The sequence below is a fragment of the Gallus gallus genome, chromosome 4 (assembly GCF_016699485.2).
Source record: "Gallus gallus isolate bGalGal1 chromosome 4, bGalGal1.mat.broiler.GRCg7b, whole genome shotgun sequence".
Taxonomy (NCBI): Eukaryota; Metazoa; Chordata; class Aves; order Galliformes; family Phasianidae; genus Gallus; species Gallus gallus.
Genome location: NC_052535.1, coordinates 65,162,153 through 65,187,888, shown reverse-complemented (window position 1 = coordinate 65,187,888; position 25,736 = coordinate 65,162,153). Strand labels below are relative to the sequence as shown.

Genomic DNA, 25,736 nt, shown 5'->3' with positions numbered 1-25,736 from the left:
CTCCTAATCTTATCAGTTCTCTAAGGTCTGCAGAGGAGACAGGAAATCATGATCCTTAAAGCAGGTCAGACTCCCCTCTTCCTCTATTTAAGAGGCTGCTGAATTATTGAGATTCCACATTAAGAATATATTACATGCTGTCTAGTGAATGATAGGACTGCAATGCGCAATATATGGAGAGGTGTAAGTTTCTCAATACGTGCACATAAGATGACTTGCTGGCCTAAAACACTTGCTTCCTGCCAGAGTGATTTCAATGCAGTAAAAAGAGAAAAGCAAATCTTACAGAATTGATGATCAAATTTTATAGCTGAAATTTATCCCACTAAAGACATTTTAATTAATGAATTTTACGTTATCCGGGTAAATGGTAAGCAATGAGTTAGTGGAAGAGCAAATAAAAATATCAGCACAGCTCTAGCAACTGCAGATTTCTTGTCTTAGCCTGCCTGTCTTCATGCCATGTGCCACAGCCATGCCACAAAGCAAGACAACTCCTCAAGGACAGAGGAATCAATAGTGATTATTTCCTCCTCACCCAGGTGTCCAAGATCTTGACAGAAGAGACAGAGAATAAATAGCAGGGAGATAGGGTCAATGTATGTGTACCTTACAAATCTGATTGTCTGTCTACAGTGCTGAGAAATGCAAGACTTTATCAATAACATTCAATAGTGCTGCCAATTCCAAAGAAAGAAGAGAGAAACTTTCTGAAAATCCAGCTTGACTTGCTCACTGTTACAGTCAAGCTCTTTTATCTCATATCAGGAGGATATATTATAGAATATGTAGCAGTTACAGACAATTCACAGTTCATTTTTTTGTGTAAAAGTTTCACAGCATCTGTTAAAAGTCTCCAGCCATTTCACTAGGCTGCTCCCAAACTTGCCTCAATCTATATTCAGAATCTGCTGTCAATTAATAAATTATATGAATACATAAAACATATTCTAGAGACAGAGGAAGGATTCACTGTATAAATTCAGTCTTCATCAACTGCAGCTTTGCCAAGGCCTAGGGGTGATGTAAAAAGAAATTCACATTCTTAATCCCCAAAGAGGATCCAGCTCCAAGCCAGGAATCCTTCAGTGACAGCAGGGTTTTAGTAATGATACGAAATGTCATTTACTAACAGATACCTCCCCCGAGGAGCAAGGCTGTGCCCTCCTTGTGAATTATGAAGCCCCAAGCAGCCATCCATGCTGACACCCACAGTCTGCACGGCTAGCCCAGCACTGCAAGGATCTTCTGCCTCTGTGCCCCATGCTATTGGCTTCCTTGTCCAGTCAGCCACTACATGGCTCGGGGTATCTTTGGACATGTAATCACATGCCAAGATGCAGAAAGTCAGTTCTAGCTCCTGAACAATGGCTCTGCTCACAGACAAGGTCCCAAAGTGCTTCTCTCTAGTCAGAAACCTTGAAGGCAGATTCCACCCAACTGTCAAGAGCATTAAAAAAGAGAAAAAACAACCAAGATGACTCTCAGACCTCCAAGTCTGCTTCCCTACTGTGCTGTAGCTGTTCTCAGAACCAATATTCAGTGGACAGAAGAGCTCTGCAAAAGCAGAATTTATCCTCATGTTACAGGGCAGCCCAGTTCTGCCAGATTTGTCAGAGAAATAGCTTAAGGAAAAATATCCTTGTCATGCTGCCAGTGCCAGTGCTAAACTAGGTTAATTGTCAGAGAGATACGGAGGTCGGCCAAACTTGCAGCATACGGCCAGAGTAGTTTAATGACAGACAAGAAATGAGTATCTCCTGCTTGTTTGCAACCACCAACCTCTTGCATCTCCCTCCACCCCACTCGTTCCTGCCCCAGTGCTTTTCCTGCTCTGGTCCCCATCCCAAAGTGGGATGCCTATTGTGAACCAGCCTCTGAGGGGGAGAAGTATTGCCCCATTTGTTCTCTCATTACATAGGGAAAAAGCATAAATACTCTTTTTTAAGCAGGCTACACAAGATTCAGACATAACTGAGGCATAACTCATTCATAGAAAGAAACCTTTCTGTCAACCATAATTAGCGTACAGCCTTTTCAGCTTGGTGTGGTTTCACTGTATCTGCTGGCAGGGGTTTTATTTTTGACAATGGAATGCATTTGTTGGGGTTGAGACTGGCCAGCATCGGGCTTTCCCAAAGTTGTGAGTAGGCTCCAGCTGCGAGAAAACATGCCAGCAGCTCTGATCTCATGTGTGTAGGTAGCTGCGAAGAGAGTGAAGGCAGGCTGCATGACCGTACATAAGGAATAAAGCAGGATCTTTCTTAAAGTGTAGCTGGAACACCAACTTTTGTTATACACAGATTTCCCAGGCAGTCAACAAATCCTTAAAGCTCTCAAAGGAGTTTTGTTCCCTGGAGCTGTCTCAGACAAATTTGTTCCCTGCACCTAGGTTTCCAGCACTGGGGAAGACATTGCCAACCAGAGGTATTACTCGTGCCGTGGATGGTCAGAGCTCTGTGACTCAGGATGTAAAACATGTGGGGAAAGGGAGAAAGGTGAGACAGGGAGGAGGTGGGGGGGAGACCCAGGCCCCACCTTGCCACATGTTTCACAGAGGACAGACAGTCCATGGCTGAACTCAGGTGGTCACAGTCAGTGCATCCCCTAGGCCAGCAGTGCAGTCTGTATCAAATTCTCCAGGACCCAGCACCTGATGCAGTTAGACAAATTCATAGTGGCTACCTCAACATCACGAGTCTGAACGCAGCTCCTTCCATATTTTTAAGAGCAACAACACAGCACGTTTGCAGACCACCTACGTGGGCTCCTGCTTAGAGGCTCTCATGCCACATTTATACTGAAATTTCAAGTACAGATGACCATTTATTCTTTAAGCTGAAATTTTCATGTTGACTCCTCTGTCTGTCTAGCAATTGTAGTCACAGTCAAAATGCATGATAGTTTAGTTTGCAACTTGCTCCCTAAATCTTTGCCACTGCTTACCCCTTTGAAGGTCAGCAGTACAACGGGTGGATCTGCTATCCTTGCAGAGAGCCAGAGAAGTGGAAAGGGAGGCTGAGAGTGCCCGGTACCTGCTGCTCGCCTGCACTGTGCTGCACGCTGGGGCTCAAGGGGAGCTAAAATGCATCAGTGAAAGGTAACATTAGGGTTAAGAGCCTTCCCAAAGACTGTATCAGAGATGGAAACTGAGGGGGCTGGCCAAGATGTCCAAGGTTGCCACGTCTCCATCCAGCTTCCTCTGTGAGGCTGCAGCACTGAAAGGAAGGTGACAGGCAGACCTCCATAAATGCATGTCTTTCTGCTTTAATTCATCTTAGTTCTGCTTTTCCTCAGAGGCACCCGGATCTACTACACTGGAAAGGATTCTTCGCATTTCATCCACGTGTGCTTTGTTCTGCCTGTTTAATGCAGATATTCCAGACATTTCATTTATATTTCCATTCAAGAATCTTTCCACTCACTTTAAGATTTCCATACCAACACTTTCAGTTTTAATTAACCTCACAGCTTAACTCTGACACAGATTTCTATACACACAGTTTTGCATCGAGTAAGGAGGTCAGCACGTGACTTCTGCAGTGGACTAACACACAGTGCTCCAGGCTTTCCAATTTTGCCCCACATACCTCGCACGTCACACACTGCCCAGCCAGCCAAAATGCCCTGCTCTCCTTCACTTCTCAGGCACAGGCTCGAAGCCAGAACCACTGCTCCTCATCGAACTTTGCAGAGCTGCCATATGCAGGAAGATTGCCTAAGGTCAGCCCTTAAACGCTGCTCTGGCCATTTCTGTAAATGAAGGGTTGCTCTGACATCAAACCTGAGGATCCTCCCCTCCCCAGAGGGGAGTCGCTGAATTGAAAACAACCCACTTAAAGATACTATAATTTTCCACTCTTGTCTTTCTGTACAAAATTCCTCCTTCATCTAATAGCTTGAACTAAATTGTGCTTACCAAAAGCCAAACATGCCCAAGGACACTGGAAAACAGCTGGTGCTTGTGTCTCTCCTTCTTAAATTGAACAAACAGAACAACTCGATTTTACTGGCTATTCTGGCCGAAGTGCTGTTTTAAAATCTAAGAGAGCCGTTATCATATAAAAGTTATATGGGGAAACTCGATCACATTAATTTGGTGGGATTCCTTTGGCTGCTGCATGTAAGACCACAGAGTAGCAAGACACAAAGGAGGAGTTTTTTGCTTTCAGGACTAGCAGTTAAGGTGTGCCCTTTGCTCTAACAAACAATAGATTTAAAATAGAAGCCTTGATTTAAATTAGTGGGGTGCACTCAGCTGGTGGATTAACAATGCCTGACTCAAGCCGGGGCTGTTTAATCCCTGGAGGAAGGCCAGAGCAGCTGCCAGGGCTCCCTCTGGCACAGGACTGGTGCTGAGCATGCATGCTGCCCAGCGGACCTCAGTCAGCGGGGCCACGTGCCTGAGGGGATTAGCTGGGCACTGCAACACGCTCCCCGTGTGTCCTCAGGGAGAAGGTGAGGTTACTCACTACCTACTCTCGCAACCTCCTCTCCCTCTGTTTTATTTCTAAGTAAGTGAGCTGTTGAGGTCAAAGTTTAGAAAATCCTTCTATCGAGGAATAACCTCCTGCACAGGTCCTGCTTTAAAGTCAAAAGGGTAACAATACAGGAATGGTGTCCTTTGATATGAGTGGTGCTACCAGGTCCTCACCTGCAGAAGAACCTCCTGCAGCTGCTTCTTCATCCTCATCTAGTGCTTTTACACTGGAGGAGTAACACATCCCAGGTCCAAAGAATTCCTGGGAAAATATCTGCTTTCTGAAGATATTTTAGATAAGAAAGAAGACCAGGTGTCCCTATAAAGAAGCCTCAGGAGACATAAAGGAAAAGTGTGGACCCTGAGCAGTACAGTGGATCTGGAGGACCCTGCAGATCCCCAGGATGCCAAGAGCTATTGGGCTGGTGTGGCTGTATTCCACCTCAACCTGGCTGTATTCCACCTCAGTGGGAGAGGAAAATGAACAGGTTTCTCCTGACCTTCTGCCACATGTTGCCATGGGCTTCCCCTTAGGCAGGAGCACCCTGGCTCACCCAAGACTGCTGATAACAACTTGGCAAAGAGCAAGAAGGACCAGAACATCATCTGTGCTGGGATATATGATAGGCAAAAGGGAGGTACAACAGGCAATGGCCAGGGAAGGGATTTTAGTGCTGGCAAGAGTGTCAGGAGATAAGCATACCTGTAACAGAGAAAGCTAAAATTAGCAGCACTCCACACCTGTCATACAAAGCGCCACTGCAACGCATGCACTGTCCTCCCTTTCCCACTGGTGTAGAAAACAGCAAAGGTCTGACACAGCTTTTTCCCAGCTTCATTTCTCCTATTCAACTTTCCCCAGACTGCCTCCTGTTTCTTAAACATATTCCAGAGTCTTCATTTCCAGTCAGGCTTTGGGCTATATTGTAGTCCCTATCCCCCAAACCACTCATTCTGCAGTTTAGGAAGAAAAATGCCCCCGAACCAAAGTAAACCCCAGCAGCAGAACACAAATAACCTACCCTTTGTTAGAACTAGGTAGAAGAGGGCTGTATGAATGGAAGGGCAGTGCAAATTCCAGCAACTTTACTCTGCCTCTCACATAGATGCTGGTGACAGTAGCCATGTCCTCACCTTCCCCATCTCTTCTCACAGCCCTGCCGCCATCTCCCCTGGCTGGTATCTCTGATGGCTGCTAGCCAGCCAAGTAATGAGTCCTGACCAAGGCCAGTATTTGTACTGGCCAGAAACCAAAGAGAGTGGGATAATGAGGGAAAGGCTTTCTGCTTACTATGGTTGGGTTTTGAGACATGGGGAAAGCTGTTAGATAAGTTGCACATACATGGCTGGGGCTTTTGGCTGCCTGTGGGGAAGGATTTACATCGTTCATCCCACCCGTGGGATTCAGAGCATAATAAAAGGACAGGGACAGCAAAGCAGTGTCCCCAAGCACCAGGCTGTCCTGGGCACCAGCGCCCACACTGTCTCACTCATAAAACTTTGCATGGAACACATCTTGCATGCAAGTGCCTGATCACCCAAAGCAACAGCCTTTAGATCATAACATCCATACGTACTGATTAAATGGGTCTGGAAGCTGTTTCACTTTCAACCACTGCTATTCAAGAGGACCCTGCGTCTCCCCACAGACCAGTACATCAGTGCCTTGGGCAGCATCCAGACGTTGGGTCCATGTGGAAGAGGGGAAATTACCAAAAGGAGCTCAAACCGCATGGCACCCTTCTGGGCTACGTCAGCCCCAGCAATGTTGCAGCAAGCACAGCCCTGGGCATGGGGCACATCCAAGCCTGGGTACTGCTCAGGGGATGTGCCACCTCCCATTGCTGACAAGATGCATGTCCAAGCCCACACTTGTTCCATAAAGACCGACTGTCTACATCCATGAGCCCAGAGTCCCTGTGGGTTAGAAGGCTAAATAAACAAGTGCTGAACAGCTACCATGCATCACAGCCTTTGTCCTGGGAGAGGCAGTGAACCTGAATTCCCCAAGAAAAGCAAGGAGGCTGTGAGCGCCTGTGCTCTGATTAATCTCATCAGTTTGTTTTCCTGGAAACTAGACATCCCAGATGCCATTGTTTCCATTATGAGTGTTCATCTGCTCTGTTTTGAGCTTGATTGCCCCTGTAGCCTGCTTGGCTTCACTGGTTTCTTTCATTTTTTTAATTAACATTTCTAACAAAACGCCAATTAATTGAAATGAGGGCATAGCTGCAACCCTCAAAACCAGGTCTGTTGAACATTTGAAAGCACCCATGGCAAACTGAAATCCTGAGCAGTTGTACAAAGAGTGACTAAATTATTAATAGGTGCAGTGCATATGAGACAAGCATTTCAAATGGGGACTCTCTGCTTCAGAAAAACACTGCTATTTTTGTGTGACAGCAGAGACCAAAATATTTGGAAATTTGTCTCATTGGTACTAATCACAGCTGTTAATGAAACCTTCCCACTGCAGGCACGACATAGACATTTCTGATTTTTGAGCAGAATTAGCCATTTCATTCATTATCTCTAGAATATATAATTTGTTAAATCACAAACAAAACATCAACATACTGAAGCACATACCTATTTCTACTCTTAAAGGCCCTATTAACTAATGAAAAAGCGTTCGAGCACAGATTAAACTAGCATCATTTACAGATGATACCACATAGCATTTGCCTTATAGGTTGGAGAGATTAGCTATGGGGTTGCCTGGGATTCCTTTTTTAAGACATGAAGATATATGCATGGATTACAACATTTAAATTTGCATTCTAGAGAAAATAACATTCTGCTGTGGGCAAAAAAAAAAACAAATACTGGAAATTTCTTTCCTGTCTCAAGTGAATTATTTCTGGTGAAAGGCTTCTCAGCGTTTTGCTCCAGGCATGCAGATTTACACACAGAGCATTATGCCTGTACACATGGCGAGCGCTCTACCAGGGCGCCCATCACGATGTCCTCCTCTGCGCCCAGTTCCCATGCAAAGCTATTCATTGCATGTACAGAAGAGGCTGAAATTTAGAAATGGAAAAACAACCAAACCCAACAACCACTGGAAAGGCTGGCACAGCAGAGCAAGTCGATAAGGAAAAAGCCTCTGTACGCCCTGGCTGCATCCATGCTCAGGGAGCAGAAAGCAGCGGGGACGTATTGCTATTATTAGCCTGTGCGATGCAAAGCAGCCGGTTTGCAGCCTTGTTTCAGGCTATTGGCAAGATGTTGCCTGATTTTCTTCATGCAAACACGCAGGCACAGACAGACAGACAGACCGACCCCGCAACGCTCATGGCCAGAACCTCCCCACCACTATGGTGAGACAGACAGACAGAACACGAGGACCGCGCGTACTCACAGCTCGGAGTACAGGAGGTGCAGGTTGCCCACATTGTCTATGTAGTTTGCAGGACTTAACCAGGGGAGGACCAGCAGCAGGAGAGCCTTCATTCCCAGCGCTGATGGCACCGCTGCCAGGTTTCCTCCTTCCCGCTCGCTCTGTGCGGGTGGGACACGCAACGCGAAGCTCTGTGCCGGCCAAGCCCCTTCTAAGCCAGCCTTCCCATTTCAACGCAACGGTAGCACATTACGAATTGAGCTTAAATCCCATAAACGAGGCTACACTGCAAAATCATTGACCTGTAAGAGGATTACTCGATCTGACTCTCAGACGGGGAGTTGTGAGGGTTTAGGGACAGCACAGCGTGCTTGGCGAGACAGTGACTTATGCTGCAGAGCAGAGCGATGCTCAGGGAAGAGACCTGCCTCCTGCACGATTCAGAGTGGTTCTTCGCAGGCAGCTGGTAGGTTTACATCACTGCCCACCAGCAGATGGGTTACGAGCGAGCTGCATCACGGAAGGGTGTAGCCATCTGACAAGGGGGGAACGTGCCCCCCGTGGAGTTGGGAAGCAGGCGACAGCAGAAGACCACACCTTTTTAAAGTAAAACACTGCAAAGGATCGCAGCCAACTGCTGCCTGTCTGCATCGCTGTCTGAATTCCCAAAATCCAGTCGGATGTCTCTGTGCAAACATAAATCACATAGTAAACCAAGGACATCTCTCTTCTCTTTCTCTCTCTCTCTCTCTCCTTTTTTTCAAGGGATGAAAGAGCAAACAATTTAAATAAGGTTGTATTTAATGGTATACTCTGTGGTAACTGGTGTTTTAAAAAATTCAAGTTCTCTCTTCAATTACAAAGCATAAAACAAAAACAAGCTCACCTTGCCCCATAAGTGACCCCATCTCCAAGCAGGGCAAGCTCGGATTGGTCCGAGGCCGATTTGTGCAAGAAACACAAGGGCTGATGGCTGCCCTGGTGACTCTCATAGAGCCTGCTTTATTCCCTGGGAACACAGGGCATGTTTAGTCGAGATTTTTTCACCAGCATCTGAGCCATTCTGTTCACAGGAACCAGATTGCATGAGTATTATTATTATTACTGTCATTATTATTATTTCTGTTATTATAATAATCAACAAAATCAGATGCCTTTTCTACTGATTCATCAATGTTAAAGAGAACAGCATCTATCTGCCTGGGCATGCCGGAGCTGCAGCTGAAGAGCACAGTGCCCTTCTCTTCTCTGTCACTGCGATGAGTTGGGATTGGGGTGGCAAGGGTGGCTTCTGCATCTCTGCAGGGTCATAAAATGCCTTTGGTGATTATTAACAAAAGCTGCATGTGAAAAACAGTAAATGTACTGCATAAGCTCTGCAAACACAATGCTTCAAAAGTCTCCTTTATGGGTCACACAGTTTCCTCTTCACTCTTCTCCATGGGTCGGAAAGCCAGTGAGGGCATGCCTCTGGGAAAGCTTCAGTTGGCTTACACAGTAAAAACCCGTGGGTTTTAGTGAAACACCCAACAGCAGAGGTACTCTCTATCTTTTAAATACCTCTGCCCTCTGGCCTTAAGGAAACTTAACTATCCCGTTAAGGAAACAAATCACACTGCAAATGGAAAATACAGTCATTAGCGGCAGCAAAGAAGCCAGACAGCTTGTGTAGCATGACCTTGTATTGCACTGGGATGTGCACTGGCATGTGGAAGGCAGGGAGAACACCTCGCTTCCTCTCCAGTCCCTCTATGAGCTTTTGAAGCCAAGACTTGGCTGGGAGAGCCTGGTGTGGGGGAGGAGCTGCAGGAAGGCTGTGGGCACGTTACTGACCGATTCCTCCTAGCTCTTATTGGGGTCAGGACAAGTGAGGAATTACAACAGACACAAAGAGCACAATAATATAATTTGATAGAGGAAATCCTCAGCTACAAAATACTATTTTTCAACATAGTCACCACCATTAGCTATGAATTTTCACCTGTGATGAAGAAAAGCCTGTGTGACACTCTGGTAAAAATCTGCACCAGTGGAGGCGACTTGTTGCTTCACAGCTGCTATGACAGTGTCATTGCTGAAACACACCACCCACCTACTCACTGTGCCCGCATGCACTGTTTGGTCTCTATAACATTCAGCAAGTGTTGATGAATGTCCATGGGTGCACTTTTTCCCTCATGGAGGAATTCAGTGACACACTTTTGCTCCATATGCATTTCCATACCAGATGCCACTTTGTCAGACTGCCCCTCTGCTCCCATCTGTCACATGGCAACAAAATGCAACAGAATACTGGTGGGAAGGCCCAGCTTCTACTGCCACATCACCAACATCTGCCTCTAACGTCATGGGCCAACACAACAAAATAGGAGGCATTACTTTCAGAGCAGCTCTCGTATATAGCAAAAGGGAAAGGATATTTGCACTAGGAGCTGAAGATTTTATTGTTGCAATCTGTAGAACAACATAATCTCTATGACAGCAGCTCACAGCAGACTGTCAGTCCCTTTACCTGCATCACTGCTGAAACCTATATTTGTGGTACGTCAGAGAATTACTAACCAGAGGCAGAAAACAGCAGATAATCCCACTAATTTCTCTCTCTAGCAGCAAAAGCTCACCTTGTGGAGCATGGCTGGCAGCACCTCTTGCACCATCAGCCAGTTCCACAGTAAGTACCTTGAACAAATTCCTCCAAGGAATCCAAGTGCCTTAGGGAATGGGGTTGTATTTGAACGTCAGGTCACAGAGCCACTACCAGCTACGGGGCTCCCTAGCACACTGCTCCAGCCCTCTGCTCATGCGTTCTGAGATGCTGCTGGCACCAATGACCTGCAGTACGGATCAGGTTGGGAAAGAGATGCTCTGATCTGTGTTGGGAAAGACATGCTCTGACCATCAGCACTACCATGCCCACTCAGGAGCATGCTGGCCAACAGAGGCCTTCTGTCTGTGTTTGCAAAGGAAGAAATCTGCACACTCCTGGGCAGACGTAGTAGTGCTGAGGGCCACTCATTCTCGGTTCTCCCCCTGCAAAGGAACTAATTGCTCCCTGGGGATGTCTCCCCTGAGCGAGGTGGTCCCAGTCACAGTGGCTACAAGCAAGGCCATGGAGGCTGGGCTGCCCTTTGTGAGCCCCTGTGCACCATCAAGGGGCCAGTATGCACCTGGAAGGAAGGAGCCCTCAGCTCCAAAGGCCAGCTCCAAACTGGGATGTTTTCTGCTCTACTTCACATGTAGGTCATTTGTGATTCAAAAATGAATTGAAGAAAGGGCAATTACAAAAGCCGTAGTATGACTGAAATATTTATGATAGTTCAGCTTTCCAAAACTCACAGATCTCTCTGGATAACTAAATACACGCTTTCATTATGCAGCTTACCACAAAGTATCTGCCCAGAACTGCTAGTGATAGCATGAAGTACCTTAGGTGGATTTGATTCTAAAAAAGCCCATGAGACATTGTCAAATGCTAATTCAGTTCTAACCTCATGATAGCAGAGGTGAAATGGGACTGAAATGGATAAATCTTTCTTTACACTAACAGTCTATTTAAATCAGTGTTAATTGCTGATACTTCTCCATCTCCTTAAAGAAAAGACAGAACAATGAAAAAGCCCCGCCGCCTCAACAAAAACTTACCGGGTTTGGAAATGCTGTTCAAGGTGACCGCGTTGCACAACCTCTGAGCAGTGTTCTGTGAAAGGACAGCTAACCATTAGCTTGTCCAGGAGGTTATTCACCAGTATGCTGGACTTCCTGCAATTCTGGAGAGCCACCAGCTTGCGGTCCATGGGGCAGAAGTCTTTTTCCAAGAGGAAGTTCGTAAGGCAGGCAGTGCAGAAGGTGTGACCGCAGAGCGTGTCTAATGGCTGAAGCAAAGGTTGCAGGCAAATGTGGCAGATCAGATCATCATCTACTTCCTCAGTGTAGCTGTACAAGTGGTTTTCCTCTGGTAAATGTGCCTGGCCACAGGTGACACAGAGAGCTGGGGAGTTCTCCTCCATTTCTTCTTCTTTCTGGCTTGTAATTGGAATTGATGCAATTCAAAAGAGGGCAGATGAAAGCACCCGACTCGGTTTCTATTTGTGAGAGCAGCAAGGCTTGTGTGCCATCAGATCTGTGGGGAAGAAAGCAAAAAAATTATCTTCTGTATTGTTTTCTCTGGGCTTATTTATGGTACATACCTGGATATAAAGTACTCTGGCAGTTTTTAGGGAAGGATTGCATCTTTGTGATGGGAAGATAAAACAAAGAGGAAAAAGCATATTGTGAACTCCAGTGACTTTTTTTGCTCTTAAGTCTAGCTCAGCTGACACAATTACTCTCACTGTAAAGAAAGACATCAAAATAGAGAGAATACAACAGGCATTTAATGGTCAAACACCTTAGGTTAGCACACAACTACAGCTGGAGCCATCTGACTTTTTTAATAGTGATCACATTACTTCTGTTGGAAAAGCTGCACCATGCATAGACAAACCTTGCAATACATGTGCAGAGACACAGGTAAGGAGAATGATGACTGCCCAGGTCACTTGTATGATGGTGCTGGAAGGAAAGGCAGTGAGTTGAGCCCACACGACGCGCACAGCCACAGGGAGGGCTGCCTGGAGCTTAGGGCCTGGGACCTCCAGGTCATCCTCGGCCACAGCAGTGGCTCATCTGCCTGATTTTCAAAACCAGTGAACAAAAATTAAGCCTATTCCCTTGATAATTAGCATTATAATCCCAAATCTAGTTATAACTCTGACCAAAACACCTGCCTGCTGGTGTTTCAGGGATGTAAACACTGTGGGTGGCAGCAAAACTGAGCAGTAATTTGTAGCTTTTACTTGATGAACCCTGACTGCTTGTTGGAGTACTTACGTCTCATTACATCTATGCTTATTTTGATCCATCTCTTTGAAAATAAACATGAAGATATAAAATATGCAATGGCCTAATTACTACTCTTGCTTGAAAATGTAAATCTTATTTGCTGCTCCACCATAGCACTGCGCTCTTGCTTCCAGCTTGACTTAATTTGCTGAGACAACTTGTCAGCTTCAGACACCCACGTTTGAGGGCAAATGAGGAAAAGAATATAAAAAAAAAAATCTGACTATGACAGAGCACATTTTCATTTAAAATAAAAACAAACCTTATTTTTATGTAAAGCTCTTGGGCTCCAAACCTGAGAAATTAGACTTCAACATGGCAGGCGTTTTCTGACATAACGGTAAAATTATAGCCCTACTAACTCTATCCAGATGCTTGAATGTCAAACATTCACTTCAATGCTTTGTTAGATCCTATTCTTATGCAGCTATTATGCTAAGTGTATAATAACATTTTTTGCTTGCAAGACTAAGCTCTGCATACGCTCTGCCTCCTGATTAGCAGTGAATTCATTTGAATTAAAATTATCCTCTATGTGAATTTTTTAAATAGGATATTTAAAATACTCTGTACAGCAGCAAATGCTCCCCTTTGTAAAAATATTTATCAGAAGTTTGTGTACATGTCTTTGAGAAGAAGTGTGCAGGAAAAAACCTGCTGTCCTAAACTAGGAATTAAAAGCAGTATTAGTTGGCTCTGTTAAAGTGACACGCAGCAAAATGCAACAAGAAAAAGAGAGAGGATATCATTCTAGAGTACTGACAACCCCAACTAAGAAAGAAGCTGAGATATTCCAGAAGTAGCAAAGCAGTCACAAAACAAAATCCGCTGAAGAACTTGTGGCACACACACGCCAACAGGAATGTGAATGAAAATAACAAAGAAATAACAAGAACATTACGGTAACTTGAACAATACAGCTCCGTTATTTTTATTCTTGCTAGGATCATTCAAAGATACTTTTCCCTTAGAATATAGTTTGTACAAGTGCTGAATGGAGCACTTTATAGTGGCAGTTTAAGGAATCTCGAAAGCAGACACAGGCTGAGCGCACCAGTCTTTGCATTGATCACACCCAGGTCACGGGGGCCATGTCCAGCTGCTGATGCTGGGCTGGGGGCAATTTGGGTCTCCTGAGTGACTCTTCTTAGGCAGGTCTCAGCCAGCTTCTCCACAGAGTGGGGTGACTGCATGCTGGTCTGCATGGCTTTGATCTGCTAGCAGCTGCATTTTGCAGAATGAGGGGGGAGTGTTCGCTGATGTCAGCATCCCTCACTTGTGTAGAGGTTCAGAATGGTCTGAACAGATATGGAATTAGACACACACACAGTGTCTATTCCTAGCAACCCTGTAGCTAAAATGGCTGAGAAATTGGGCAGGGGTCAGCTGCTTAAGGAGAAGTAGGGGATCTGGTCACTGCCACTTTACATCTAGCGATCTTGAGTGACAAAGCCATCTCTGAAATATTCAAGGTATTGAGGGCATGTAGCAAGCTGGAGTAAATCTTATAGAGATAAAACACACTACTTGAAAAATCTGTAAACTACCTTATGACAGGCCTAGTGTGTTCACTCTGGAAAAGCAACAGCAAACACACTGCCTCTTGGCCTGAGCATCTCTCACTGGTGAAGCCACACCTCAAGTGCTGTGTTTAGTTTGGGGCCCCTCACTACAAGAAACGTTGGATATTAGGAAACAATTCTTCTCAGAAAGACTGGTGATGCATTGGAACAGGCTGCCCAGGTAGGTGGTGGAGTCACTGTCCATAGAGGTGTTTAAGGGAAGGTAGATGTAGTACTTAGGGACATGGTTTAACATCAGTACTGGTAGCAGGTGGACAGTTAATAAGATGATCTTAGAGGTCTTTTCCAACCTTAACAATTTGATGATTAGAGGAGGTTATTGTGACTATCAAAGAAATAAGGATAAGAATACAGCTGCACAAGTTCTGCCCTGTGCTATGTCCTAAAAGTTTCCAGACTCTCCTGGTCACATTACAGACATTCTTTATGGGCCCAATATGCTAATAATGTGCTGCTAATAAGAAAAAGTGGGTGTGGGGAACTCTATCTGAATTTACAATGTCTACATAAATTACAAATACTTGCTGCAGTGCAGAGAATCAGAACCATCCATGTTAATTAATAACAGGCACTGAGCTTTTCTGAGGACTCAAGTCTTTTAGCCTGTGTGATTTAGAAATCTTGGAGTAGACAATAATATAACTTATGTTGTGTTGTTTTGTTTTTTTTCGGACTGGAAAAATCCATCAGCCTTTTCTGGCTCATCTGCTAAGTGATCACCCACTATGAGCCTTCTTAAATTACTGGACACAAGCAATGAAATAACCACTACAAGTCTTTGGGAGGTAATTATACCATCAAAAGAGTTAGCACAGAGGGTGCTGAACTGAGTTGTGACACAGATTTGGCCAGAGGCAGAAGTTCTTTGCAGTATTTGCAGTCATTTTTTTATCATTTATGCATTGTCATAATGCAGCTACATAATTAATTTCATGTCCTTTTAGGAAGCTTTAAGCTTTGGTGTTCAGCAGTTCTTGGACAGTGTAAAAGAGAGGGAAAAGGGGATTTAAATTTGATCTGCTGATCTTGAATTAACATCAGCAACTAAGCACACTTTGATCAAGAAACACTGTACAGGCAGATGGTGCATCACAGCAAAGGGAAAAAAGGCAATTATTACCTGGCTGAAAGTGTCCTCTTCGAGGCCCATGCTTGGTGAAGGAGGAGAAGGGGGTGAGGGGGAGCAATCCTGCTTCCACCTGCAGTTGGTGTCCACACCTTTGGCCTCAGCAAGGCAAGGGCATCACCTCAGCTCACAGAGAGCTGTGTGTGCTGGGGCTGCACAGGTGGTCCACGTCCCCATGATAAAAGTAAGCAAGCTAGAGCTTGAATCAGAACACCTTCAGCACCTGGCTGGTCACCTTGTCAAACATTAACTAGGCGCTGGAGGGGCTGCAGGGGAACAGTGCATGAGAGGAGGAAAATGCTTCAGCAGAATGAGCAGCCAGGGCTGAAAGAGAAAGAACTGGGTGGTGAAAGGCAGCAGGAAAGCAGATAGCAGTGAGAGGAATTCAACGGGCACCTAAAGACCAAAGAAACACTAAGGCAGAGCCTGGAAGGGCAGCAGCCAGCTCACATCTTAAATGGTGAAAGGCAAGACAGTGAGCAGGGTCACTGCAAAGCAGAAGTAAGGTGTACAACAGGTAGACGAGTCTACCTGAAACAAGATGGCTTCAGAATAGCAAAATCCTCTGACTCAAGGGAAAGAGTGGCTGACATGGGAATGGAAAATGGTTTCTGAATGGTATAGTGTGTATATAAGTAACACATTTTATTAATGCTCCCGCTCTATAGCGCTCTATGCACATGCATCACAAATACTCTATCCTCTGCTCAAAAGAGGCTGCCTTCTTGTGCCCAGTCTCTCCACCACGCTGTCCCATGGGAGGCAGAGGTGCTGCCAGCAGCTCTCCTGCCCTGGTTATCTGGACTACAGTAACAAGACTGTGCCACTGTCCTTCCCCAGCACAAGGTGTTGCCTGCTACAGGAAGGGCGCAGTCTGGCCATGGGGCTGTTCTATACACCTGCAGGCACACTGCTCCATGACATTACTCTGACAAAGGTGCTCTACCCTTGCCTTCCTCTGCCATACTAGCTGTGAACATGCTGAAAAGGACAAAGGAAAGCACCTCCTTTTCTTAATCCTTGACCTGTTCTGCTGAGAGCCAGGAGACGGACTTTTGCTTCCCAGTGTTGCAAAGGAGCCAAATGAAATTACTGGGAGGCATTGCACCTTAGCCTGTGTAGAGTTAACTCCTTCATGACTCCTCAGCCCAGAAGCAGTGTGGGCAGGATGGGAGCTGCGGGCATTGTCCCCATCTAGTGGCTCACCCACACCAGGATGTCAGTCGGGAGGGAGCTGAAAGATCTCTTCACACTCCAGCAGAAGCTCAGAGCCCCCGGACTGAGAGCAGTTGGCTCAGGAGAGCCCAGCCCTAGCTGCCCCAGTGAGAATCCAGGATGCAAAAATCATTCAACATTCAGAGTTCTGTAACGAGGCCTCGGGTTTGAATGTTCGTATAAAACTCTTCGCCTTTAATAAAGGAAATTGTAATGCTGGTTTAATTCATCATCTTTCATCAAAATATCCTCCTTGCTAGCAGGCCTCCTACTCACTGCATTCTGTGCTACTAATTGCATCTACTTGACTGAGGCACTTTATGGGCTACACTGGCTTTCCTGTTAAAGGTAGTACTTATGTTGGAGGCCATTGGGCAGAATTTTGTTTCAAAATACCAGATAACAGTTTTGGAAGACATCACACAATGACCCACACTGAGGTAATACATATTGTATAGCATCATCCATGCAAAGACACAACAATTCACATTCCAGAGATCTAGATAAAGAATATCATATAATAATTGGCACTAACCTTGGGTCAATTAGGCAGATCAGCCTTCCTGGATTCTAGACTTTGTCATAGGAAGGCTATAAACCATTTAGGTGCATAAAAAGCTTATCTTCATGTCTTAGGACCAGCTTTTGTCCCACATGTATTTATCTCTCTCTCTTATTTTTTTTCCTAATTTTCCTGTCATAGAATTCTATTATTCTATCATCAGAGTTGGCTCTTAGAGGAAAATACTCGTAATTAAAAGTTCAGCAAATCAGCACAGACCGTCTATAGAACAACCAACGGGAGATGAAAAAAAACCTCTCTTCTGCCTGGCCGCAGCTCTCAGACTGTTGATTTTTCTAAGTTATTATTAGTCTAAAATTCCTTCTCAGAGCTTATAAGAATCAAAGCACTTTCCAGCCTTCAGTGATGAAAGACATTTCCAACTGAATACAAAAATCCAACAGTACGGTGCAGTAGGTGAATAACCCCAACTTTTCAAGTTGCGGCTCAAGCTGTGAAACCTAGCAGAAATGTCATACTGTGCTGCACGCACAATAACTTTAAAAACTAGAACCAGATTGTTTGAAAAGACAGTTTTCTCTGTGGCTCGTGTTGGAATTTACAGAATCATCCAGCATTGGAAAAAAAACGGTTTTTTGTTGTGGAATTCTGTATCTGAAACTTCTGTTTGGAATGTATGGAAATACGTCCTGCCTTTTCATCTGTCTGTCTCTCGCACGCCCACACAAGCATTAATTGCTCTCTCTGACGATTTCATGGATACAAAACTTTACTCAGCATGTTGAAATGAGAAATTCCAGCCCAGAAGTAGTTTAAGGATATTAAGAACAGCTGGATGAGATTTGACCAAAAAGAGCTTTTGAATAAGGCAGTACATGTTGGCAGGCTAACCTTCCCACACTTAAAAGAAGCACATCCTATGAGTGAGCTTACCTTAGCAGAAGGTAGTACGAAAGAGAAGACTTGTTGCTAGCATGCCTCAAGCAGTCAAGCACTATGCTGGTGGAGGTAATAATTCCAGTTTCTTGCTTTTTCTGAAGCTTGATAAACTCAGGCTTGGACCAACCCTCTATTGCAGAACCACAGGCTCAGACTCAACACACAAAGAAGAGAGCTGCAGCAAAACGGACAGGCAGTGGGTTACTGCTTCTCCAGTGCACACGTTCTACCTCCTCAGAGGAAGTCAATCATCCGGCCAGAGCAAGACGGTGCAAGCAATTATGATTGACTCTTAAATGCTTCCTAAACATGTGCTCATCCTAATTGACATAATAAATGCCATCGGCATTTCACATACTGAATTATAAAATTGTACAGCTAGTTATGTAACAAAAGGTGCATTACCTCTCTGATTTGGCTGATTGCTCCAACTGACTTCGACAAGACAGACAGCCTCAGAGGTCTGCTGTTAGACATTTGACCTCATGACAGAAGTGCATTTTGTGGCTGAAAAACCACATACCCCAGCTGTCTTTGAAGGTGCTGGTAGCAAACAGTTGTTACAAGGATCCACGTAAACTGCAGGAAGGTACTCATTCGTGGTCCCTGCTCCAGATGCATCTGCTGTTGGGGGCAGCACCTGTCCGTGCACCTCCTTTTGGTTGAGGAAACATGGATCCACAGACCACTCTGGAGCTACAGGGGGCTCTAGCCTGGAGCCCCCCAATCCAGACAGCCCAGCCCCTGGCATATATGGACCCACGCAGGGTACATCATGGCAGGGAGACAAGAAGTCTTGCAAATGCAGAGTAAAGTGCAAAATGTGTTTTATTCCATATTTCTTTTGTATCTTCTTTATGAATTTGGTATTAAGACCACGATGTCAATTAATGCTAACTCCATGGGGAATTACACTACTACTACTCTGTTTCCTAAAGAAATAGAGTGGTTTTGTACTCGTTCTCTCTCTCTTTCTCATGTGTGAGTCTCCCTGTTCAACGTTTATCTCCCCAATATCTTTTGGATCTATTTTTCCATTTACACCAGAAGTCTGACAGAATGGCAGGAGCCACCACACACGTTAAATTATCACCATTGCCACAAGACTAGCTAAGTGGCTGGGTAGCAAAGAGAAAAAATAGTAATGTTCCAACAAAATGAAAGGCTGCATAATGAACCTAAATCATACTGGATATCAGAGAAGACAGGAAGGACAAGGGAATTATACATACCCAGCCCTCATGAAAACACAATGCTAGAGTTACATCATATTAGAAAAGCCACAGGGAAATAGTGGTCACTAATTCTTCCACCTACAGAACCTATGATATGTAATCTAAAAACCTTGTTCTCTTTCCCTTCCTCTTTTTGACCTTCCATGCCTTTCTGTGCATGGCCACCCTGACATTGTGAAGGCCCATACCTCCAATAGAGGTACCTTCCTAAGCAAAAAGGTTTCCTCCTAGGCATGCCTCTTCTTTTCTGGCTTTCTAAACAGCTAACACTCTTTTTGCTATGTCCGCAAGGCCAAATGTTCCTATCCACTCTGAAAATAACAAGATGGCTGCTTCTGCACCAGGCTCCCCTCAGCCATTCTGCGGGCTGCCTAGCTTAAAGAACATGGAAAACCTCTCATTTGGAGAAAGAAGACCCTCAGTGTGACTGCAAGCTTCTCCCACTGTGTAAGGGGCTGAGAGATAAGGGACATAGAATCATATAATAGCTTAGTTTGGAAAGGGCCTTGAAGATCACCCAGCCCCCTGCTATTGGCAGGGCTGCCACACATCAGATCAGGCTGCCCAGTGCCCCATCCAGCCTGGCCTTGAATGCCTCCAGGGATGGGGCATCCACAGCTTCTCTGGGCAGCCTGTGCCAGTGCATATCATCCTCTGAGTAAAATAAAACTACGTAACATCTAATCTAAATTTCTCCTCTTAATTTAAAGCCATTTCAAGAAAACTTGCTTGTTCTGATTGAACTGCTTTGCTTCTCACACTCTGAAAATGATGGGTCTTTAGAAATCAGATAAGCTTTGTACTTGAATTCTCAATCTGCAGGACCAAAAGCAGTTATGAAAAATAAGAAGTCAAACATGGCACCCCATAAAGGCTTTGAGGTAGCTTTTATCTCTTTTGTGGCACCAAATCTATTGCATTTTTGCAGTGATATTTATGTTGGTAACAATGAAGAATGATCTGCCAGACTCACTCATGGCTTTGTGATATGGGAAAAACTCAGCCAAAACTCAATGAGAGCATCAGCACAGGGGGACATCTGCCTACATTGGTGCTATCTCACTGGAAGCACTCATCAGGGAAGATTCTAAGTGGACAGAACACGTCTGTGCATGCCAGAGAGGGTGACTCCTTCAAAAGCCAGTGTGGCTTAGTCCCATCTCCAAACCATCCAGCAAGTTTTCCTGGGAGGACTTACCCCAACCCTTCCTCCCACACAGCCGCAGAACCCTCAGACTAAGCAGCATCCCCTTGCATGTGACCATGAAATAACATTTAATAACAATAAAGTGCTGAACAGATGATGGATAACCCTACTATTAGCTTATTATAAAGTAAGCACTGCTTTAATTACACTGTGCCTTTAGAGCTGCTCCTCTTATCCAGGAGTCTCTTAATGCTTTACAAACTACTTAATGAGTTCTCACAACACCCTGTGGGAACCTTTTTTGGGATTAGCCCCCAGCGTGGCTGGGTGAGCAGGGCAGGGGCAGCTGGCTGCTCCCACGTTGCAGGGCTGTGTCCTCGTGGAGCTGATGCCCAACTTCTCTTATCGTGAGGGGGGCCACAGGTGTGGTATTACATGTGACCTGAGGGAAAAACCATCAGGTTTGTCAGTGGGGTGCATCCTCTACTTTGTGAATATGCACCTGGAAGGATTTAATCTTCTGTATCTTAATTCTGCTTACGTTGCATTTAACTATGTCTATTTATATTTATAATTTAAGTTACCAGTTAGTAAAATTCTATAACTTAGGCTATGTATCTTACTGCTTTTTCATCTTTTCACACACACACCAAAACAAAGCTAAAAAAATCTAACTAGAAAAATGGTTCCTATTAAAACAACTGTACAAATCAATGACATTCTGCCCTTTGTAGTACCTCAATCCAAAAGCACTCCCTGCCACCCACTCCTGGCATGGCCATTCCAGGGCCCAGTCACATGCAGGGACTTGCAAAAGGGTGGGCACAACATCAGGCAGGTCAGTCAGCAAGTGTATTTCAGCAGCTTCAGGGTAACACAGCCCACAGAAAGCCTCCTAAGTAATGGGCAGGCATGCAATATGCAGCTGGAAAGAGAGATTTCAAGGACTGAGGGGAAGAAGTTCAGATGAGCTTGTGAGCTCTTGCAGTGCTGAATCTCACATTTAAAAATAATACACTGCTTGAAAGGGGGAAAACGTATTCCACAGTGAGGAGGCTGAACCCAACGCCTGGTGACGTTGGTCTGTTTTCTAGTCCTAACGCTGTTTGCTTTTTGAGTCTTGAACAAATAGCATATTGTCTTTCAGTCAGTTATCTCTCGTATTAAATAGTGCTGACAATGCCCATTCATATCTGACGATAGAGTCTGCTCCTCTTCTGGGAGCAAGCTGTGCACTACAGCTTATAGCTGACTCCCACATGGGAAGGACTGGGGAAACAAGAAGTATTCAGGCAGGAGAAGCAGCTCTGTCTAGCTCTCATGAGTCAGAATAATGACTAAGATCTCTGTTCGACAAAAGTCTCAGTGAATTAAGTTTGTTTATGACAGTGACTGGGCTCTCAGCTAGAATCACATCCTCCAGAGCCTGCTTCTGCCTCACCTGCTCAGTGCTGGGAAGCAGCAACCCTGTGTATGGTACTACTCACTCGTCTCGAGTCATCGCTGCTTTAATGGGAGCTTTGTGGAAACTCTGACCTAAGGCTCACACTAATTAACACACGTGCTGCTGATGGTCCTGTAACAGTCTCCTTGAAATGAAGAGGCTCACAAAGGTTTTAACAGCCAGGACACGAGGGCAGCACTAGCTGGAGAAGATCGTTAATTCTGCAGCTGAATTATCATCTGCGTCCAGAACCAGTTTGATGGGTGTGAGATTATTTGTGTGCTGCTTACTCCTGTGATGAGAAACCCATTAGGAATTACATGCTCAAGCTGTCCTGCTTCCTGCCAGCATGCACCACATGCTTAGATGTGATCTGCTGCATGCACACAGACCAGGGGAATTTTGAACTGATTTGAACTTCTTCCTACAAGTGGTAGCTTGGAAGAGTGCCTCCAATCCTTTTTACCTGGATCAAGACTACAATGTTTTCTAAATAGCAGTAGTATGATCAGCTTACTCCTTAGGCTGAAACTAGGAAAAATCAAAGCTATGCTACAAGTTGCCTTCCAACATGAAGCTCTACTTGCAAGATCCTGCGTGAAATGGTGCTGTTAAATATATAGCACAAGGAACTGCAAACAGAAATAATCTCTGAATGGGAACAGCAAATGAAACAACAGCATCACCCATATTTTTTTAACATCAGTTATCTCAGCGGTACTGAGATTTTGTATTTGTAAGAAAGGAAAGTGAACTAAAATTACATCCAATAACAGACCAAAGTTAACCTGCATTCGGAAATGCATTTGCTGAAAAAATGCATTAGTCCAGGCAGAGAAGCAGCTGCCACCTCTTAGTAAGGAGTTGCTGGTACGTGCAAACTATCGTTTTACTGATGCTCTTTGTTTTAAGATGAATGGTAAAGGTATATTAAAGTAAAACTGAAGGATGAAGGAGTGCTGCCAGGGGCTGCTGAATAGGTAGGAAGTTTCAGGGCATTTAGCTCATCAATTTCCTTGCCAAGCAGTACTTGATGTTTACTGAGAGGAACGGCAGCAGCATGCAGTCAGAGGCAGTTGCACCTGACCTAAGCTGCCTATGAACCATTCCCTGAACATTTACCAACGGAGAAACTTTCTGCTTCCAAGTTTAGTTGCCTCAAATCATAGGATTTGTGCAATGACCTTTCTTAAACACACAGCTTAAGCCTTTAGGGAAAGCCTGGGGAAAGTCAGTCATCACATCTCCCAGTTTCTAGGAGTAAAAATACCAGTGGAAGAGGTGGCTTTGCATCTCAAACAAGTGCAAAACCAGCAGTCTTATGTGACACAAATGTCTGTCTGTTTTAACTAGAGAGCGAAAACATTAAACCCTCTCTCAAGCTTTGGCCACAGAGACAGCCCCCCAAAATGAGCTGCAGCCTCTGCCTGCCCCAGGCCAGGCTACAGAGCTGAGGGCTCCAGAAATACCTGGCTGCAGCCCTTCGGCAGCCAGCCTGGAGGAGACTGCATCTGGAAAGCCTTCAGAGATTTACCTTCCTGCTGGAAACAATACTGCCTGATTTCCCAGTCTGCAGCAAAATGGGGCTAATCTGTCATCTCATTCTGCGTGCAAGATTTATTTGCGTTTTGCAAAAGAAAAGTTATTCTGGGGGAAGATGCCAACCCCTTCAAACCTCTTCCAAAAGACAAATCAATTTCTTCTTGTGATAGACAATTGCAGTTTAGAGCCAGTGACGTTCTGCCTTCCAAGTCTGTGCTACAATGAAGTCCTGATGCAGTTAATGCTCAAACACACAGGCTTGGAACATCCTTCCAAAAAGCAGAACTCTCATGAGGGACAGGAGGACACTTGCACAGGACCACAGAAAAGTAACAGTAATTAGAAGCAGGAGGAAGAGTATTTTCAGGTGGCAAGAAAAAGATAATGAAGAGTCAAGATTCCCCAGACTGATTCAATTTATATTTTTGGAAAATATACATGGCCTCTGAGCTTTGGGTGGAAGAGTATAAAACAGTAAATTAGTAACAGATTGCTTGCTTGAGAGGAAGTTTTCTGTCTCAGAAAAGTGAATTGGAGAACTGAGGATACCACTCCTTGCAAGGGAGCATCTTTCCAAATGCCTGATGGCAAATCCTAGCTTTTATTTAAAGATAATTTCTGTTCCTTCCTAGCAACAGGAAGCAATAGATTGTGCTGCTTTGATAAAGTGGCAGAGACACCTTGATTTTGTTTTGTGTGTCACTGAATGAACAAATGAAAAGAAGTCTGGGGGGGGTGTAACAAACAGAGATTGTGTGCTCAAGTCTGTTTCTGTAGTAGACTGTTAAGAAACAGCCACATTGCATAGTTACCAGAACATTCACCTAAGGTATTCTATTCCTGCCTTCCCTGCTGTTGGCTGAACCCTGTTCTTGTGTCAGGCATATGAGAAAAGTGTGGATTACAACTCTAATGTGAACACTTTCCCTGAGTTATGGTTTTTCCTTGGTAGACGTCTAAATATCCAGCAGCTTAATGCAAGCAGTTCATCTCTATTAATTAGAAACACTCAAAATGTGCTTAGCTTTAAACTTGTGGAGTACTTTAAGTATCTCCTTCAGGGTGTGAGGATGTCTGTGCATCTTCACAGCAGCCCTGACCTCTGTGTTGCCATGTCCGTACGTGGACCTTGTTTTGACAGAAATGATCAGGCTCATCCGTATGCATGAAACTTTTGTGAGATTACGTATACTCACATACTCACAGTTTTGCAACCATTGCGCATACCAGTACTGAATGAAAACAGAACTCGTTAAGAACTGGGTATAAACAAGTAGAGGAGAACGTAAGCAGAAGATACCAAGTAAAGCTCTCCCTCTCTCCTCAGCTGCAGTTACATGCTTAAACTGCATAGCTCTACAAGACTCTTGGGGTTTTAACTCTGGGGAGAAACGAGTGCCCAGAAGCTGAACGAAACACTAAGCTAAAGCCTCTGCAGTGAGACCGGCACATTTCCACAGGTAATTGGTTAGATATCACATTCTTACTGAAGACAGAGAGTTTCCTAGCAAAATGAAGACAACGCACCTAAGAGGTGATAAATGAAGAACGGCACTCTTGCACTCAAGCAAAGCAGTAAGCAGCATACAAACACAGCGACCTCATCTCATCCCTGCATCAGAGTATGGGCAGACCAAATCACTGTTGATATTGTAAGAAATACCTCTGCCTTGCTGCGTGGCACTTCCTAGGACACAGGCCGAGATGCTGATCCTCTCCCCACTGCCCTAAATGGGAGCTGTTTGTTTTGCCCAAGCATTTCCTTGTCTGTTTGCTTCTGTGGACCAAATGGTAGGTTGTAAGTGAGAATACCAGTGGAAAAAAAAAAAGCAAACCTTGAAACTCACGTGTCTGGCTGAGCTGTGCCTCATGCTGGCTGCTGGCAGTGTCCCACTCGTGTATAGTCACGGTATTTTGGCATCAGGGTCCCATCCCTGCAGGAGTGCAGCCATCAGCTGTGTCACACAGGGCAGCCTAGGGCATGTCAGGAGGCAAAATAAAAGCTGAAGTGCATACACCTGAGCAATTCAGGGTTTGGAGAACCACACCCTTCCAGTTATTTCTCCTGCAAGCAACAGGAGCATGTGCAGGCTGCTCAGACAACAATGTAACTTGAAGCTTTGGCTTTTATTTCCGGCATACGCCAAAGTCCATTCTCGGTTTGGCTTCGCTTTATGTTTCTTTTCTTCTTTCAGCCTCACAATCAGATTGAACTTGGACCAGTAAGCTCTCTTAAGAACTGGTTTAAAACAAAAGGCTTGTCTTGGCTTTCTCCTGGAGC

The 25,736-nt window shown here is 44.8% G+C and overlaps 1 protein-coding gene across 9 annotated transcripts in view; it reads right to left on the bottom strand.

The window, feature by feature from the left end:
• The window catches only part of LNX1 (ligand of numb-protein X 1), a 75,260-nt gene extending 49,776 nt beyond the window's left edge, over positions 1-25,484 (bottom strand). For 2 of the 9 annotated variants that reach the window (XM_040700233.2, XM_015285531.4), the window contains exons 1-3: positions 25,303-25,484; positions 18,082-18,262; positions 11,463-11,940 (exon numbers count right to left, since the gene is read on the bottom strand). In XM_040700233.2, coding sequence (XP_040556167.1) covers positions 11,463-11,827 — 365 coding nt within the window. In that variant the 5' untranslated portion in view covers positions 11,828-11,940; positions 18,082-18,262; positions 25,303-25,484. Of the gene's footprint in view, positions 1-7,841; positions 8,268-11,462; positions 11,941-15,404; positions 15,636-18,081; positions 18,263-25,290 lie in introns of those variants that run through there. The other 7 variants (XM_015285527.4, XM_046941175.1, XM_004936028.5 and 4 more) reach the window with 5 other exon arrangements.
• Between the last annotated feature and the right edge of the window lie 252 nt (positions 25,485-25,736).